The 16,143-nt window shown below is 42.0% G+C and overlaps 1 protein-coding gene across 1 annotated transcript; it reads right to left on the bottom strand.

Moving 5' to 3' along the window:
* Window positions 1–211: 211 nt before the first annotated feature.
* LOC143305252 (madf and zinc finger protein 1-like) lies at window positions 212–7,179 on the bottom strand. The gene is made up of 2 exons (XM_076688046.1): window positions 7,042–7,179; window positions 212–4,782 (listed from the first exon to the last, which is right to left on the bottom strand). The coding sequence occupies exon 2, from the start codon at window positions 4,766–4,768 to the stop codon at window positions 4,427–4,429; it is 342 nt and encodes a 113-aa protein (XP_076544161.1). The 5' UTR covers window positions 4,769–4,782; window positions 7,042–7,179; the 3' UTR covers window positions 212–4,426.
* Window positions 7,180–16,143: the final 8,964 nt, after the last annotated feature.

The raw sequence follows: 16,143 nt of genomic DNA on the forward strand, positions 1-16,143 counted from the left end.
AGACGTTACTTACTGATATCAATATTTACACGCAAGTAATATTTAGAATGCAAATAAAAATAGATAGTTTAAAATATTTTCTTTCTTTCATTCTCTCGTCCATTCACATTCTCTCCCACATCATCCGCAATCATCCTGTATTCTACCCCTTGCTCTCTGTTCTTTCTTTCTTTCATTCCCATTTAGAACTTCTAACTTGTGTTTTCTTGTATTTTTTTTTTCATTTTTGTTGTTTTAATAGCATACGAGACAAAAATTCATGCATTAAAGTTCGAAAAAGTTCCTCGATAATATTTTGTATAATATTCGCTTTAAATCCTAAAACGATTAGTGGTAGTAATGACGTTGATAATATTCGTTTCTCGATAGAAGATGCGACGCGCCTCTAACTACATTTCCCTTTTCCCCTTTTCTCGTGTAAATAGTAAAAGACCTAAAGTTCCTTGCTTCTCTTCTCTTTTTTTTTTTTTCAAAGTTCGAAGACGTTGGCACATTGGAATAGATTCTGTGTATGTGTGTGTCGTTTTGTGTATGTATAATGTATAATATATAATTTTTTTCATTTTTTTTTCTCTTTTTTGTAATTTTTCGATTCAACACCGTGTCATCGTACAGTGGGTCGAGTACCCTGAAGAGATATGTTATATAATATATCAAAACACTGCGCTTCGTTCCTCGATTCGTGGCGACAGCCGATCGCGAGAAACGTCTAGGAGCGAGTGGTTCGCGCGTCGTCCTCGGGAAAACTCCTTACACGCTTTGGTTTCGCTTAAAGAAGAAAACAAAAAGAGATACTAATTAAAAAAAAAAAGAGAAATAATCGTAGTATAACAGTCAAATCCACTTTGGTATCGTACCGATCGTTAAAATTTCGAGCCTACAAGAGTAGGCTCAACGCGACATCTTTTTTCCACGAGATTTTCCCGGAAAATTTTCCACGACACGCGGTTCAGTTCTTCGCTCGTTGCTCCCATTGAATCGAACACGTGTTCCTTGAATTTTAATGAAAACGGATCAGCGGTCGCCTGGACAATCGCAGAAACTCCGTACAGTATTCGATCTTGAATTTTCTCGGCGTAAAAGTCTCGTCTCGTGTCTCGGTATTTTTCTCTTCTTGTCTCTTTTTTCTTTTTCCGTTCGTTTTAATTTACAATATTAACTTACACAACACCGAACATCGACCTAATTCCGTATACGTGTTTTTGTTTTCTTCGTTATACCTCTAACATTTTCGTTTCTAGTATACCTCAACTGAAGAACATCACAGAATTTCCTCGATATTAATTAACCAATTAGTTTCTTTTTTTTTTTTTCGCTATACAGTACGCAATTTTGCACACACACATGCCGGCAATCATAATGTGGAAAGGTGGTAAATATTTTAGTTTGTTTCTCTTTTATTCCCCGCGCAACCCAACCCTGATTACTTGTTCCCCTTTTTCATTTTGTAGCGCCAAATACATATCTTGATACTAGTCCGACGTTATATCACAGAATTATAAAAGGTTTCCAAAATGACTAGGATAATTTTCACTAACGAATTATATTTACGCTTTTCCCATGTCGAAAAGAAATTTTTTTTTTCGAAAAGCAAACACGTCCGCACGTTGATCTCACCCACCCCTTCCTTTTTAAAATCATTTTCTCCACATTATGCTTTGACCGGCCGCGGAAAAGATAGTTTTTTCTTTTCTTTTTACCCCTACGTAATGTATACGCAATTATTTTAAAAACTCCCGCCATCGGAAGACACCTAAAGCTAAAATCGTATTTCTCGTTCACGGTATACTTCGTGTTTCGAAGATATGTTTTTGGAAAACCTTATCCCTCTCTCTCGTTCTTCGTATTCTCTCTTCTCTTTTCTGTCTGTTTATCTCTGTGCTAACCCCGTCGTTTAAAGCCCGAGAAGACGCATGGGCACGTAAATTCTACTCTTCTCGTGTCGTTAAATATCTTCCCTTTCTTCTTTTTTTTTTTAATCCCTCTCTTCGCTACTAAGAAACCTAAGAATTAAGACGTAGACGTAATTTGTTTTATCATTTTTTCCCTCGATAATTTGTACTTGCTCGTTAGTTATAATGGCATTTCCTTTGTTTTATTATTCTTTTTTCGTTTGTAACCCCCCATCCCTTAATTATGCGATAAAACATCAACTTTATTCTTTTTTCATTTTTCTTCTTTTTATACTGAGTTCTAAACCTGAATATGTTGCACGATGAACATCTTTTTTAGGGTTTCCTCTCGCTTGTACGTTCGTTTACAGCATGGATGCGCATCGAAGATTCGAAAAGAACAGGGCAGTGCTTCGACAGTCTCGCGCGAAATTCTTTTTAGAACCTCTTCTCATCCCCGTGTATCTATGCTTCCTTTTTTCTCTTTGGCCTAATTGGATCCCTCTGTCTTTTTCTACGACCCTTCGAACGACACGAGCACGAAACACGAAGAGAAAACGAAAAAGATCGAGACATGGAACGAAACGTTGGTTGCTGCCGGTTCCACAGGCAGACCAAGGGTCTCCCGAATCCTCTAATTTATCCCCTTACTCGTAATATTGCACATTCGCCAATTGAGACGCGTATAATTGTGACTCGTAAACGCGCGAATCTCGAACGAAACGAAAATGAGAGGAACGCCTGAGCTTTTTTATCACTGCCCTGCTCCGACCGAGGTTCTATCTACGTCGAACTACACTCTGTTTCTCCTTTCTTTCATTCATTCACCCCTTTATAAAACCTGAACAAGAGAATATCATCGTTATCAATATCGTACGAATATAATATATATATATGTATGTATATATATGTACAGCTCAAAATATTCTTATTTTTAAAGAGTTAAAAATATAGTCTGTAATTTACGCGCACGACGGACCTGTACACGTGTAAGAGCCCAATATCTAACTTCTACTTGCACTTTTTTTTTCTACCGCTTCTTCTCTCCCCTTTAACTCCACGCAACGACTCCCTCTAAATCCTTCCCCTTTTTGTTTCTCTTATCCTGCTCTACTTGGCCTATTTAGCTAATTTTCTTACTCGCCCCCTTCGTTTCTCGATTGCCGAAAACGCTGAATCCTTTCTAACCCCTCTCCCTATTCCCGAAATTTGAGCACATATTTTGTAGACTTTGTAATTGAATTTCATTTAGGCCTAAGATACTCGATCTACAATTCCCCCACCCCCCTGACATCCGAGAATACTTATGCGTATCGCGTGTGTGCGCATAAAAAGTTCCAGCGACAGAGACGTACACTCAACACCCACATACGCACACTTTCTTTCTTACTTTACACGCATACCGTACGTACACACATATACGCGTTAACATCTATGTACAACACGATGTTTCGATCATTCCTGATACATATTTTCCTCAATCTTCTTTCCCCAATCGCCACCCTGTCCCTGGTTCTTCGTGGTTTCTCTGCTAAACGATTCGAGATCGCTGCTTCGATCGTTAGCAAGATAATCTTGTAAATTGACATGTGTCGTGGGACTGGCCGAGACTCGTACGACCCAACATGCGAAACAGGCAAGGCCACGCTCGTTTTCCGAGAAGATAAGTACTATTACTTTTGAACGATATCGTAATTATTCCAAAAGGATCCGTAAGGATTCGTAGCTAATTAGAAAGTCGAATTTCGTGATATAGAATTTGTAAAAAAATGGGCGCGTTTGCCTGTAGAAACGTTGCTGACAGTCTCTGTCGAGTCAGTCCCTCGGTAGAACGCGTTAAAGCGACGCGACGGTCACACATTCGAGACCTCGTCGAAACGGTCCGAGCTACTCGCTTCCGGTCAGCGGGACTGGAAGCCAATGCAATGGAATGTATTCTCAGTTCTTGCACGCGCGCACGCGCTACGGCAATCATTTTCTTTGAAACCCAACGAAACGTATCGTGGGAATATTTCGAGATCGCGTGTCTCTCAGTCGATTTCCTTCTTCTTCTTTTTCTTCTTCTTCTTAATCTTCATCTTCTTTGGATTAATCGCAGTCTTGACTCGAGGAGAACTACAAAACGACGACTACAAGGCGTAGGAGGGTGTGAGAAGCGTGACCCTCGGCCGATGGAAGAACATTGACGAGCGAGGGGTGGTAGAGAATCGGCAATGAAGGGCCGATCGATTCGAGATCGATATTCTAACGAACGATCGACGCGTGCCTCGTATAGGATTTGTTCGATCGATATTCAGAGAACGCGCAACGACTCGACGAATCGGAAACGCGTATGTCGTCGCCCTGTGACGCATCCAGACGCATCGCAGCGTACTTTGGTCCAGGAAGAATCGAGGATAACCGATCGTAACGATCCGTGACGATATCGAACGACGAAGAACCGGATGGTGGCAAGGACGTAAACGATGACGATGAGAATACGAGGATGCAGTGAGTCCAGGGGACGGGGAGACTGTAAGACGGTTCCGACATTTTCATTGCGGCTGCTGTTGCATCTGGCCCTGTTGCATGCTGCCTAGAACGTTCTTCAACGTCGTGGTCTTCAACAGCCTCTTGAGCATTACGCTGGAGCCACGATGCTGAAGGCTCTTGTGCGTCGTCAGCGAGTTCTTGGTTCGATACCTGCGGTTGCAGAACTCACATACGTAGAGGGTATCCGATTGCTCGTGCTTATCCTGGAAATGACGCTTCAGGGAGTAGTAGCATGAGAAGTTGCGACGGCAGTACGGGCATTCCTGAGGCTCGTTGATACCACCCGCCGTTGGCGGTGGCATCCGGTACATGGCAGAGGGAGGCGTCGACGGTGCTGGATGCATCCCGTTGCCCGTACCTGAAAATCGTCCGTCTCCGGTCAGAAAATTTGCACCTCGGATCGTAATCCGGTACTGATCGTCGCGCGAGAACAGTTTCGCCAAGGAATATCTTTCGTGGAAAGAGAAATTACAAACAGCGTGAACCGGAGGTGTAAAGGGGTTAAATTTCGACGCTCTTCTAGGATTATAGCTTTCAAGCGTGTAAGCCGTCCAGCTGGACGAGTGGTTAACGCCTGAAAGCTTTGAGGAGCTTTAGTTGGTGCGCGAAATCCTTGTTCGTTCGAATTACGACACTGTTCTCGCGCGAGACTGCGAAATACACGTTATTCCCTTAGGGCTCGATCTTTGTCGAACGTCCGAGGGGAAACGGAAAAGAGATAGGAGAAAGGAGAAAGGAGAAAGATGTTCTCGCGTATCGAGGAGGAACGCGTTAAATCAGTCTGCCAGGAATTTCAACGTTAGAGAGCGTCCAGCGTGATGGTGCCTCTAGTAATTAGCTGGATCCTCGAACGTTCGATGTAGTTCTCGATTAAAGTTTCCCATTCCCTTCTCGAGACGACCTCGGCTCGGTTTTAACTCAACCCTACCAGCTGTCTCGGGATCAATTAAGGATTAGCACAGGTTAACTCACTCCCTTCCCTCTATCTCGTTCTCTCATTTTTGCATCGAGTAGTACTGTTGCCTCGTCGATCGATATATCGGATCAAATCGCGTAACCGATCCATTCTAGGCACTGGAAGTATCGTTAAAAATTGATCGAATTGCAATTAGTTGAGAGTAAGTCGAGATGAAGAGGACCAAAACCACCATGCCAGACGAATCGTGTTCGACATCGGGTTAGAGAAACGCTTAAAAATTACATTCCTCATTGCTCGGTGGTTAAGTGGTCGCGTGAAGAAATAGAAGAAAACAAAAGGATGTTAATTAAACGCATTAGAAGTGTGAGAGGCCACGTAGTCGTGCAATAAATGCGTGAAACAAGCCACGTACTCGTTTTCTTCTTTTCAAACAACGAAAAAAGAATTGTGACGTGCAGAAAAGAAATGCGTTCGTGCTTATGCACGTTAGTTAGTAACTAAAAGATTAATACGCGGTAAAATGAACATACTATGTCTATCGTTAGCAGAAGATGTGACTCGCGCACTGTACTCATGCAGCGATGCAAATAATTTGAGTTTTCGAAAAAGAAAAAAGAAAAGAAAAAATATTGTAACGATCGACGATTCATCGACGATTGATTGACCGCCCTGGAAGCTGGCATTCCGTGTTAGCCGCGTTAAGCTGTGGAACGAGCCATTAAACGACGCTACATATCAGCATGCACACAGAACATCGAACATTGAAAAAGCCACGACAAAAATAAAATTTTATTGAAAGAAAAAAAAAATAGAAGAAAAACAGAATTAAAAAAAGAGGAAAAAATAATGCACGTACATGTAAACAGGGTGACGGTCACACAACGTAACATAAAAAAAAAAAGAAAAAGAGAAAGGAAAGAAAAGAAACATAAAGTAGGCGGAAGGAGTTGAAGGGGTGTTAGTAAGGAAGAACCTGAAGCGTAATTATACCCTGACGTTCGATCGTTTGGCCGACGGAGAGCAAACAAAAATTCGGCCTACTCGTAAATTAAGCGTAACCCCATCGTACGCGATTGGATCGGTCAATCGAAGGATTATTCTATGATCGACGATCGGTTCCCGGTTCGGTTTGGCTCGATTTCTGTCTCCAGCGTGGTTGCAGGCACGCTGAAGGACAAAACTGGACGCATCGATCCCGAGTCACCGACAGGGGGTATAACGGAGCTGAGAATACCGGAAGAATTCGATCGGCGAGTGTACGGTACCGAAGAGAACGAAGGACGACGGGAGACGAGGAAAGAAAAGCAGTTCTGAGGAATGAGGAGGATACGAAGGGAACGACCGATGCTGGGACGAAAGCTCGAACCGTAAGAAGAAGAAGAAGAAGCTGAAGAAGTAGAAGAAGAAGAAGAAGAAGTAAAAGGGTCGTTCCACGTGGGAGTTGAGACCGGTTTCTTTGGCATGCATTTTCAGTGAACAGAAAAGGAAGGGAATAAAGTGTACGCGAAGCCGAGGTCGTAACGAAGCAACCAGGATTACACGATCGTAACCTCCTACGATAAAGTAGGTTAAATCGAAGGGTGAACGATGTTAAGAGTGAAAATCAGAAAAGGGGGGTGGTAGAAGGGATGATGAGAGATTGAAAACGCGAGAAACCTCTGAAAAAGTGTGGTGTGTTGATAGGTACGTGGTCCCTACCTTATCTAAACCTTCAAAAGAACTTAATGTCAATGTCGCCGGGTCTGCTCTTATGATAGGTATATATGTGGGTCATCAGGGAGTTACGCGAGCAGTATACCCGCTCGCAGATGACGCATCTGTACTCCTCCTGTCGCTCGGCGTGCTTGTCGGCAACGTGGCGTTTCAGGGATGCTTTGCTGCATAGCACCTTGCCGCACAGCTGGCAGGTGAACAGCTTCTTCGCTGACTGGGTGTTCAGAGAGTTCAAGGTCAGCCCCGTCATAGAGGTGAGCACTGAAACACAACAATGCACCTCATGCAGCTGCAACCCCCACACTTATACCCTATCCCATATGAAAAAAAGGGTGACGCAAGCGATAAACTTTCTCTCTGTTCACGATTCTCCTCTTTTATCCTTCTTTTTCCTCTTACTCGATCCCTCTGTACCTCTGATTCTCAATGTCTCTCCTTGCTCGTGCTCGTACGTCTCCTGAACTACGCGACAATTCAATAGCAGGTTCGCGTTTTGAAAGGGGATGGTGGTAGGAATCGTTCGTTTCTTTCTCAAGGAACCAGAGGATGCTAAACTCTGTGTCATGGTTACGTTGAATGCGCGATAAATCTCGCAATCCTTTCTTCGAGTCTCGCGGTTTACCGACCCCTTGGCCCCTCTCGTCCCGTTATTCTCGCATTCTTTTAAATTATTCACGAAGCACTAGCCGTCTGGGTAAGAAACGGTCTTTCACAACAATCGACACATCTCGCGACGATCGCGAAGCAATCTACGTTTACTCGCCCCTTCGCCCTCGTCGTACTAACCGTTCATTCGACCGTCGTGGAATTAAACGGGGCTAAGATTTGTCGGAATGAAAAAAAATAATAAAAAATACAGTCGGAAGGAGAGAAAATAGACGCGAAGCAACGGGGCACATTCGATACGGCAGCTCGGTTCTGGATAAAAGAAAAAGGGGACAACGGGCTGGGGTCGGGGGTGTGGAAACTCTTTCGACGACGTTTCAAAATGCCTGGTCGTCTTTCGGGGGAGCGAAGTAAGAACTTTCAATGCCAGTTTTTTTTCTTCGAACCGCTGCAAAACCCACCGCGAAACCAAAGGCTTCTTCAAGAGGGTTAAGACTCGTATTCGCGCGCGCGCACAGAAAACAAGTAGAATGATCCCGTTGGTCTTGTCAGTGCGTCCGTCTGCGCAACTCTATGCATTTACTTGATATGCAATTGAGACAAGAAGATAGAGAACGAACGAACGAACGAACGAACGAACGAGCAAGCGAGTGAGGGGAGGGTTAAGTAGAGAAAAGAGAAAAATAAAGGAAAGGGGTAAGGAGCAAGAGAATACGGCTGAAGAACGAAACGAAGCACGAACACGGAAACGAATTAAGCGTCGATATAAGAAAGGCGCGCAGTTCATTTGTAATGGCCGCGTGTGCTCGTTAATTAAAAAAAAAAAAAAAAAGATCCGGTCAGACGGTACGCGGCTGCTGAACGCGAACGACGTTACTACCTTATACGTGTCAGTATGTGTGTCTGCGTGTATGTGAGGTGTCCGTATAATACGGTATATCTACCCTTTTCTTTTTTTTCTTTCCTTCGCCCTTTAGCCATCGAACGCGAATGAAGGCGAGGCCAACCCCTTCGTTCAATGCCTTTGGCTGGAAAAAAAGCTTTTTATCCAATTTCTCGAGCTGCGTCTCGTTAAACTTCGGCCAAAAGAAATTGTGAACAGCCTCCGCTCTGATGAGGTCGGCCAGAGGATTTCGATGGAAGAGAAAGATCGTGGTCAGACGTATTCGTTTGTACACGTGCACGAGTATACACACAAATACACAGGTGCATACAAACCCGTTGGTACGAGCGAATAGAGGAGAATACTGGGACAATAAAGGGAAGCTTGTGAACGGGCGGATAAACGGAGATCCGGGTTGTGCAAAAATTGCGTGTATTCCTTTCTGTCCGTTTCTAAAGAAAAAATATCTATATAAACACTCCTCCAGTCATTCTACAAGAAAGGCATATGCAATATACATATGTGTATACACGTATGCTTCGTTAGGCGTCACGCGTTTGTGTGAAGCCTGGGGCAAACGTGAGGAACAAATGATAATAATAAAAAAAATGAAAAAAAAAAATTAATAGTAATAAAACGAACGAGAAGAGAAATAAAGGAGACGACGAGAAGGAAACACTGAGCATTCTGGGTGACACTTAAAGCATGCAATTCGAAGTAAACGTAATAATATGCGTGAGCCTGGCGAGCGGCGTGGCGGCTTAATCGTTCTCCGTTTTATTTTTTATTTTTTACTTTTTTATTTGCCATACTACGATTGGCCGTTGTTGAAAATGCGAGTTTTGCCTCGTATCCTTTGGTGCGATGTGCTGGAATATTATTACCAATGATATTTTCTCGTTTGCCGCACACGAAATATCCATTTAAAAAAAAGACTCGTTACTTCTTTTTCGTTTTTTGGAGGTTCAACCCTTTTCTCCTGTCGAAACGCGATCGTTCTTACTTCGATCTCCACACGACCACGCATCGTCGTCGTCGTCGTCGTCTGTGATTTTCCAATGCGACAAAGGGCCGTTTTTACGTGCCACGTGGAAAAGAGGATCGACGACGAGAAATAAGCCCGAACGTGTACGCGCTGGAACACGCGTCGAAAGAAAGCGTGGTCGCGATTTATCGAACGATGATCGTCCGACAACACTTACCTTCCAGCTGAAAGAAAAGATATGTAACACGCGTGGTGTCCGCGTTACTACAATTTTAAAGGGTTCACAGGTTCGCACACCCGTGTGCTAAACTGCTGTGTATTATCATTTTCGAGGATGTAATAGGTGACACTAAGAAGAATTAAAAAAAAAGAAATACAAGCGAATTATTAAACCAAATAGTACATTTCATATTATGTATATATATATATATATATAATATATAAAAAAAAGGTGAAAATATATTAAGATGCATTTGACATTGCTTAAAAATAAAAATAATAATAATAACTATAATTATAATAATATAATATTAATAATAGTCATCAATAAATATATATTATAACCAGAACACCTTGGCAGATAACAAATAATAAGTAAGCACGGTAACGCTCGACATATTTCGCTTAAGAAGAAACAATTTGTACCCGAAACGGAGTCGTTACCGGAAAGAATTCAGCCTTTTTCTATGCTCCCCGGATGTTTCGAGATGTTTCGAGCCGATGGCACCGGTTGTTTCTTTTCTTTTATTTCTCAATACAATTTTTACATATCTGACGAATTTCGAATAAGCTCGTTTTTTTTTCAGTGCTTTTTACTGCTTTCTTTTTTTGCTCTTTTCCTCGTTCTTTCTTTTTCTCTTCCTCTCTCACATACACACTCTCACTCTCTCTCTTTCTCTCTCACATGTTCGCTCGCTTTCTAACTTTCTTTTCTCCGACTTTCTAACTCAGAATTACAAAATTAACTTTTTTTTTTTTATTCGAACGGTTATCGCGATATATCGTTTTCGCACAGGTGATATGGCTTTTTTTTCTGTAATTGTCTGCTCAGAGTATCCGTGGTTGAACGGTAATTGTAACTCTATCGGTACGGTGAATTGAACGGATGATATACGGCTTACTTTATTTATTATAAGGAAGCTGTTGCACGAAACTGCTGCTGCTTGCTTTTCCCGTCTGTACTTGTAATAATAGCTGCTTGCGTTATTAAGACAGTAAAATAGAAAAACTCGAGTAAAATGTGAACAATGTAAGGATCCTATCGTCTCTATGGCGTAAGTCTACGGATTAATAATTACGTGAAACAAGAAGAAAAACAAAACAAAAGGATGTTGTGTTACATGTGTGTATCGTGTGTGTTCGTGCGTGAGTGCGCCTATTACGTAACTATGTATATAAATGTGCCTCGTAACCCATGACCATAATTAAACAGTAGTGGTGTCTGTGCGCTAAAAGCCTATCGTGTATAAAAAAAAAAAAAAGAAAACAAAAAACGAGAAGCGAACGAAGGAAACGTGGATATGTCAGATAGTACGAAAGCGGTAATAAAGAGACTCGTGTTAACGAATACGAACGAATTAAAAAACGCGCCTCGTCTGATGGTGTTATTTGAAACGACACGCGTTACATGTTTCGCTCATTTATTTATTCATTCATTCTCTTTCTTTCTTTGTCACTTTCTCAGTTGATTCGAACTGCTGCGGTGCCCTGCCAATCTGATCGCGTTCATGCTTTCCCTCTAAACTTAGAAATTAGATACTTTTAATTAACATTGTTTGGTAACATCAGTCAAGAAACATTTAAGATCAGTCCAATCTAGGGTCGACTAATTAGAAACGATTAAAAACAAACAAAAGAAAAAAAAAATATAGAAGAAAAAGATAAATCAGTCCAATTCAGTCTGACGCCAAATCGTGTCGCGGATGGCAGTTAATGGCTAACTTACGATGATTGCAATCAGGTACACTCGTCTACGAGCTTCTGTCGTTTGTTTCTTTCGTCTCCTTTTACTTATCTATTTATTTATTTATTTATGTTTTTTCGCAAACGCTCTTTCACTCATCCCCTTTCGACGAAAGGGTACACGAACCATGACTGCCATCCGCGACACGTTCAATTCAACAATTCAGTCTTTCGAAGTTCGAAAACGATTTCGAACTGTTTGTTAATATTTGCATTTTTTTTTTTATATTATTATTATTAATTTGCACTGGCCAATCCGTAAAATTAGTAAGGAAGCACCATCGCTCCTTGTCTTTGCGCGCGTTTCGCAAGGCCAACTACAGAGCGCGAATTCCGAGAATTTATTCCTCAACGGTTGGCTACTATTATACATGCTTCGCGAGCCGTCGGTATAATTATAAATTATTTTTTTTTTTTTAAACCGCGATTGCACACGGTTTCGCAATCTCATAACGCATTTAACGTAGAGCGAAATTAAACGAACGATAAAAAAAAGAAGATGAAGATACTCTCAAATAAATCTCTACTAAATATACAATTTGCAGTTAAATATTCATTCAATTTATATTAATTTCATTAATAATTTATTATTCTCATAATATAACGCCGACCGCGGATCGGAGGGCGAATATATATTTCCGCAATAATATTTGGCCATTTTTTACAGTAGTCACAAATCAATTTCTTTGAATAAATCTACTAGTTTAAATATTATCAATATCAGTTCTTTCTCCAGTCCTGACTACTATAAAATTGTGTTCGTTACTCTCTCGTAAATTTAAAGCTTCGTTCTTCCTCATTTCCTCTTTCCAACCAAACAAAGAAACACCACAACACACTCGTGTCCCGACATCGTTCCTTCTTTCTTTCTTTTCCCCCACTCGTCTATTTGCAATAAGAAAATGTTCTGCGTCGAGCGTACTTTCAAAAGCTAAATTATCATAAAATCTGCTAAATCCCCACCCTTGTTTCTTCCTTTGATTTTTGATTAAAGAAGGATCATTAGGATCGCGAAAACGGAACTCGCGGAGAAACCGCTATCCGAAAATACGCGCGACGCGGACCACTTAACGGAATATAACCTAATTTAAATTATCATAGCCTATCTAACGATGTACAAATGTCCTTGTGTCAACGTGTTCCATGTTCCATCGATAAATATGTGTAAATCGAGCTGTCCGTATTGGTTAGTCTTGTGTACCTGTACGCGTGTATGCGTGTATGTATGCCCGGTTTGTACAATATGTTGCACAGTGGATCGATACGTTGTAAAATATATCGTATGTGTCTATGTGTGCTCTGCGAATTATTTTGCGATCGACCTTCTGCAAATGCCGACGCACGACGGGACCTAGTCTGTCTATATGTTTATCGTTCGGGGACCTTCGAAGTCTTCCTGACGCACGATCAATCGTTTCGTTTCGAATGATTTCCATTTTCTAAAAAGAGAAGGAAATAAAGGAAAACTGTTGCTTTTTCTTCTATGGAAAATTTCAGCTTCACGGTGTACCATCGAAATTTGCCTGTCGCGCGAGAACGAGAAGGAATAAGATATAGCAAGGTAACGTTGAAGAACTGATTTCGCAAGCATCAGGAAGTTCTCGCGAAGGTGGCTTATCAAAGTTCTACTAAAATATAGGTATATGCTATGTAGTCGGTTATATGTATATATGGCTATTATCGTTTAGTATATAAGTAACCTGTCTGTGTTAGTGGACCGTGTTTCCTCATTTCTCATCCCTTCCCCCCATTTTTTCAACTGGCTGAAAACCGATGGATCTTTAAATTCGCGACACGTTTCTGCCGTTTGCAAAAATATCAAATAAAAGAAGAGAAAAACGTTTCCCGGGAAACGATGTCGTCATCGCGGCACCCCATCCTCGTCTTCATCTCTTAGCCCGCGTCTTGCCGCGATTACGTGGAAAAAAGAAAATTCGAAGTTGTAAGTAAGAAGAAAGTAGACGAGGTGGGTAGACGGGGCGGAGAGAGGTGGCAAAGAATGAAGTATGCAAATTAACGTGCCAAGGCCGCGAGGGTGAAACACGCCTTCCATTTCTGCTCTTCTTGCTCCTACTTCCACTCCTCCTCCTCCTCTTTCTCCTTTTGAGTATTGTAAGTGAAATTTTTCGAGAACGATACAAAATATGGTGATCGATATCTCGAATCGGCGGCGGGATGACTCGCGATGTTACGGCAGAAGAAGAAACGAATTAAAACACGAAACAAATAAGAAATAGGTAACGAGTGGTGTTACGACGTTGACGAATAACAACAAACAACGTGGAAAAGGAAAGGAAATAAACGTACGACGATACTAACGACGACGAGATAACGATAATAATAGTAATAGAGTATGTAACTATAATCGTTCGTAGAATAATAAAAAATAATATTAATAAGATAAGGTACTTTAGGTAAAGCCCGGTATATACCTTTGAAATGAATATGTGTCTGTGTGCAAGGTACCCCTCTAAAGCATTTAATATGGAATGAATATATTAAGATAAAATATATGTATATATATATTATATTATATTATATTATATCAATGTATCTTCCCCCCCCCGGTTTTAGGGATCGTCGCGGAACGACAACGAAATCGTCGCGAAGGAAAATGAACGAGTTCCCTCTGCCACGGGTACCCTGACTCTGCGTAACTTTTTTGTAACTTTTTTTTTAAATCTTTTATCTACTTTTTACAACCGTGTCATCATTCGATCGTCATCGATCCGCGACGGACATTTTCCCTTGATTCTTTAACGCGTATTTTTCACCCCCTCCCTCCCTGTTTATTCCGTCACTCTGCAACCCCTCCCTATCAACATTGAAACAATTAAAAATTCTCGAGTCTTCTGGTTAATCAATATTTCGTTTACAGTCTTGTCGAAACGTTTCGGACGTTTCCGCCTAAAGTTAGTTGGACGATGGTGTCTCTGACACCTGGAAGTATTCTTTTTCCCTCCCTCCACTTTCTCCCTCACCTTTCTTTCTTTCATTCGTCGCAATACGTAAATCTACCTACTGTATATAGTCTGCGATTAAGCCGTGTATCGATACGGGAGTCGTCTAGGCGCGTCTCGAAGGCGAAAATTTACTTTTTGGAATCTCTACGATTAAACGAAGCTGCCGGCTTGCGATCACCGTCAACGTACCCCCGAAATGTTCACGATCGCGACAACGATCAACTGTTTCAGATAGTCCGATGCTGTTAGCCTTTCGCACGATTTAATCGAAAATTCTACACCATCGATTCGCGACTCGATTCCACGGTTTGAACGTGTCCCTTCCATCCTACGTGTCGTAGAAAGATCAAGAAAATTACGCGATATAAAAGTAGACGAAAATAACTATGCAATTTATCCTAATTTTGCCCTACTACGCGATTCCCATCGATCGCCCGATTGTCGCGTCAAATCACTGTCGTTTCGATCTGATCTATTCGAGGTGTACGTTGAGAGTGATTCGAGATCGATGATGCCTCGCGACTCCGGACGGGACACGTCCGAAAGATCAATTCCCCTACGGACTTTCGCGACTACTGATGGAAAAGGATGATACGACCCTTTGGCCAAGGAACCGTAACCCTATCGTTTCCAGAGAGAATCGCTACGTTCTACGATTCGTGATAATCTCATTTCGTATCGCTTAGTGCTAACAATTGATAACATTAGTCCGGCTATAAAGACCGAGGCCAAATCGAGGCAAGGTTTTGCAGGGCGCCGCCTTTTTCCCGCTACAAAATCTCGTGCCACGGATTAATTTAATAAGATACACCGTGCAGTGGTTCGACGTCGGAACTCGGTGAAAAATGTCACGAAATCGCCACGTTCATCATCATCATCTTCGGTCTGGAAGCACTGATTTTCTTTCTCTGTAAGCCAGTTCCTTTTTCGAATTTCCAGGACGTTGATTTCTCCTCGTCGCGGACAGCATGTACACGCGCGAAGAACTGCTTTGCCTCAAAATACCTACAACTTTTTTGACACTTTTGCTTCGTCGACTCTCTCTCTCTCTCTCTCTCTCTCTCTCTTTCTTTCTCTCTTCTCTCGATCGAGATTAAGTATCAACGCGCGAGATATCTCGTTACCGCAACTGGTCCCATGTATCGCAAACGTTAACAGAGTGATCTCGCGGAACCAACGAACAACCGATTTGAATAACTAACAGTAACAACGATTCCGTAAACGCGACGAGAAAACGAGACGATAACAAAGGTAACCGTGCGCGTCGCGTAACATTTCATAGAATAGACGAAAAAGGAAAGAAACTGAGAAGATATAATAAAAGATCCGCGATCTTCGAGCGGACATGCTGTCGTTTCTCTCGTGCCGTCCCCTGGTGCCCGTTGTCGTCGTCGCTGTCGTCGTTGTCGTCGTCCATTGGCACAACACTGATGCGTTTCTCTCGCTGTTTTTCTGTCCCTAACTCTTAAGCTCGGTATTACAGTGTTCCTCGACACGATGCGAGCAAACGCGACGATAACCGGCTCTATTTCTGCCTACGATGGTAGATGCTCTTGTGATTGTTCAGACTGTTGAGCGTCCTGAACACCTTGTGGCAGAGAGCGCAGACCGCGCTGTTCAGGGGCTGAAAATGTTGCTGCTCTTTGTGCCGTTTCAGGGTGAGCTTCGTGGAAAGGGTTTTACCGCAA

Source organism: Osmia lignaria, chromosome 4, assembly GCF_051020975.1.
Source record: "Osmia lignaria lignaria isolate PbOS001 chromosome 4, iyOsmLign1, whole genome shotgun sequence".
NCBI classification, from domain to species: domain Eukaryota; kingdom Metazoa; phylum Arthropoda; class Insecta; order Hymenoptera; family Megachilidae; genus Osmia; species Osmia lignaria.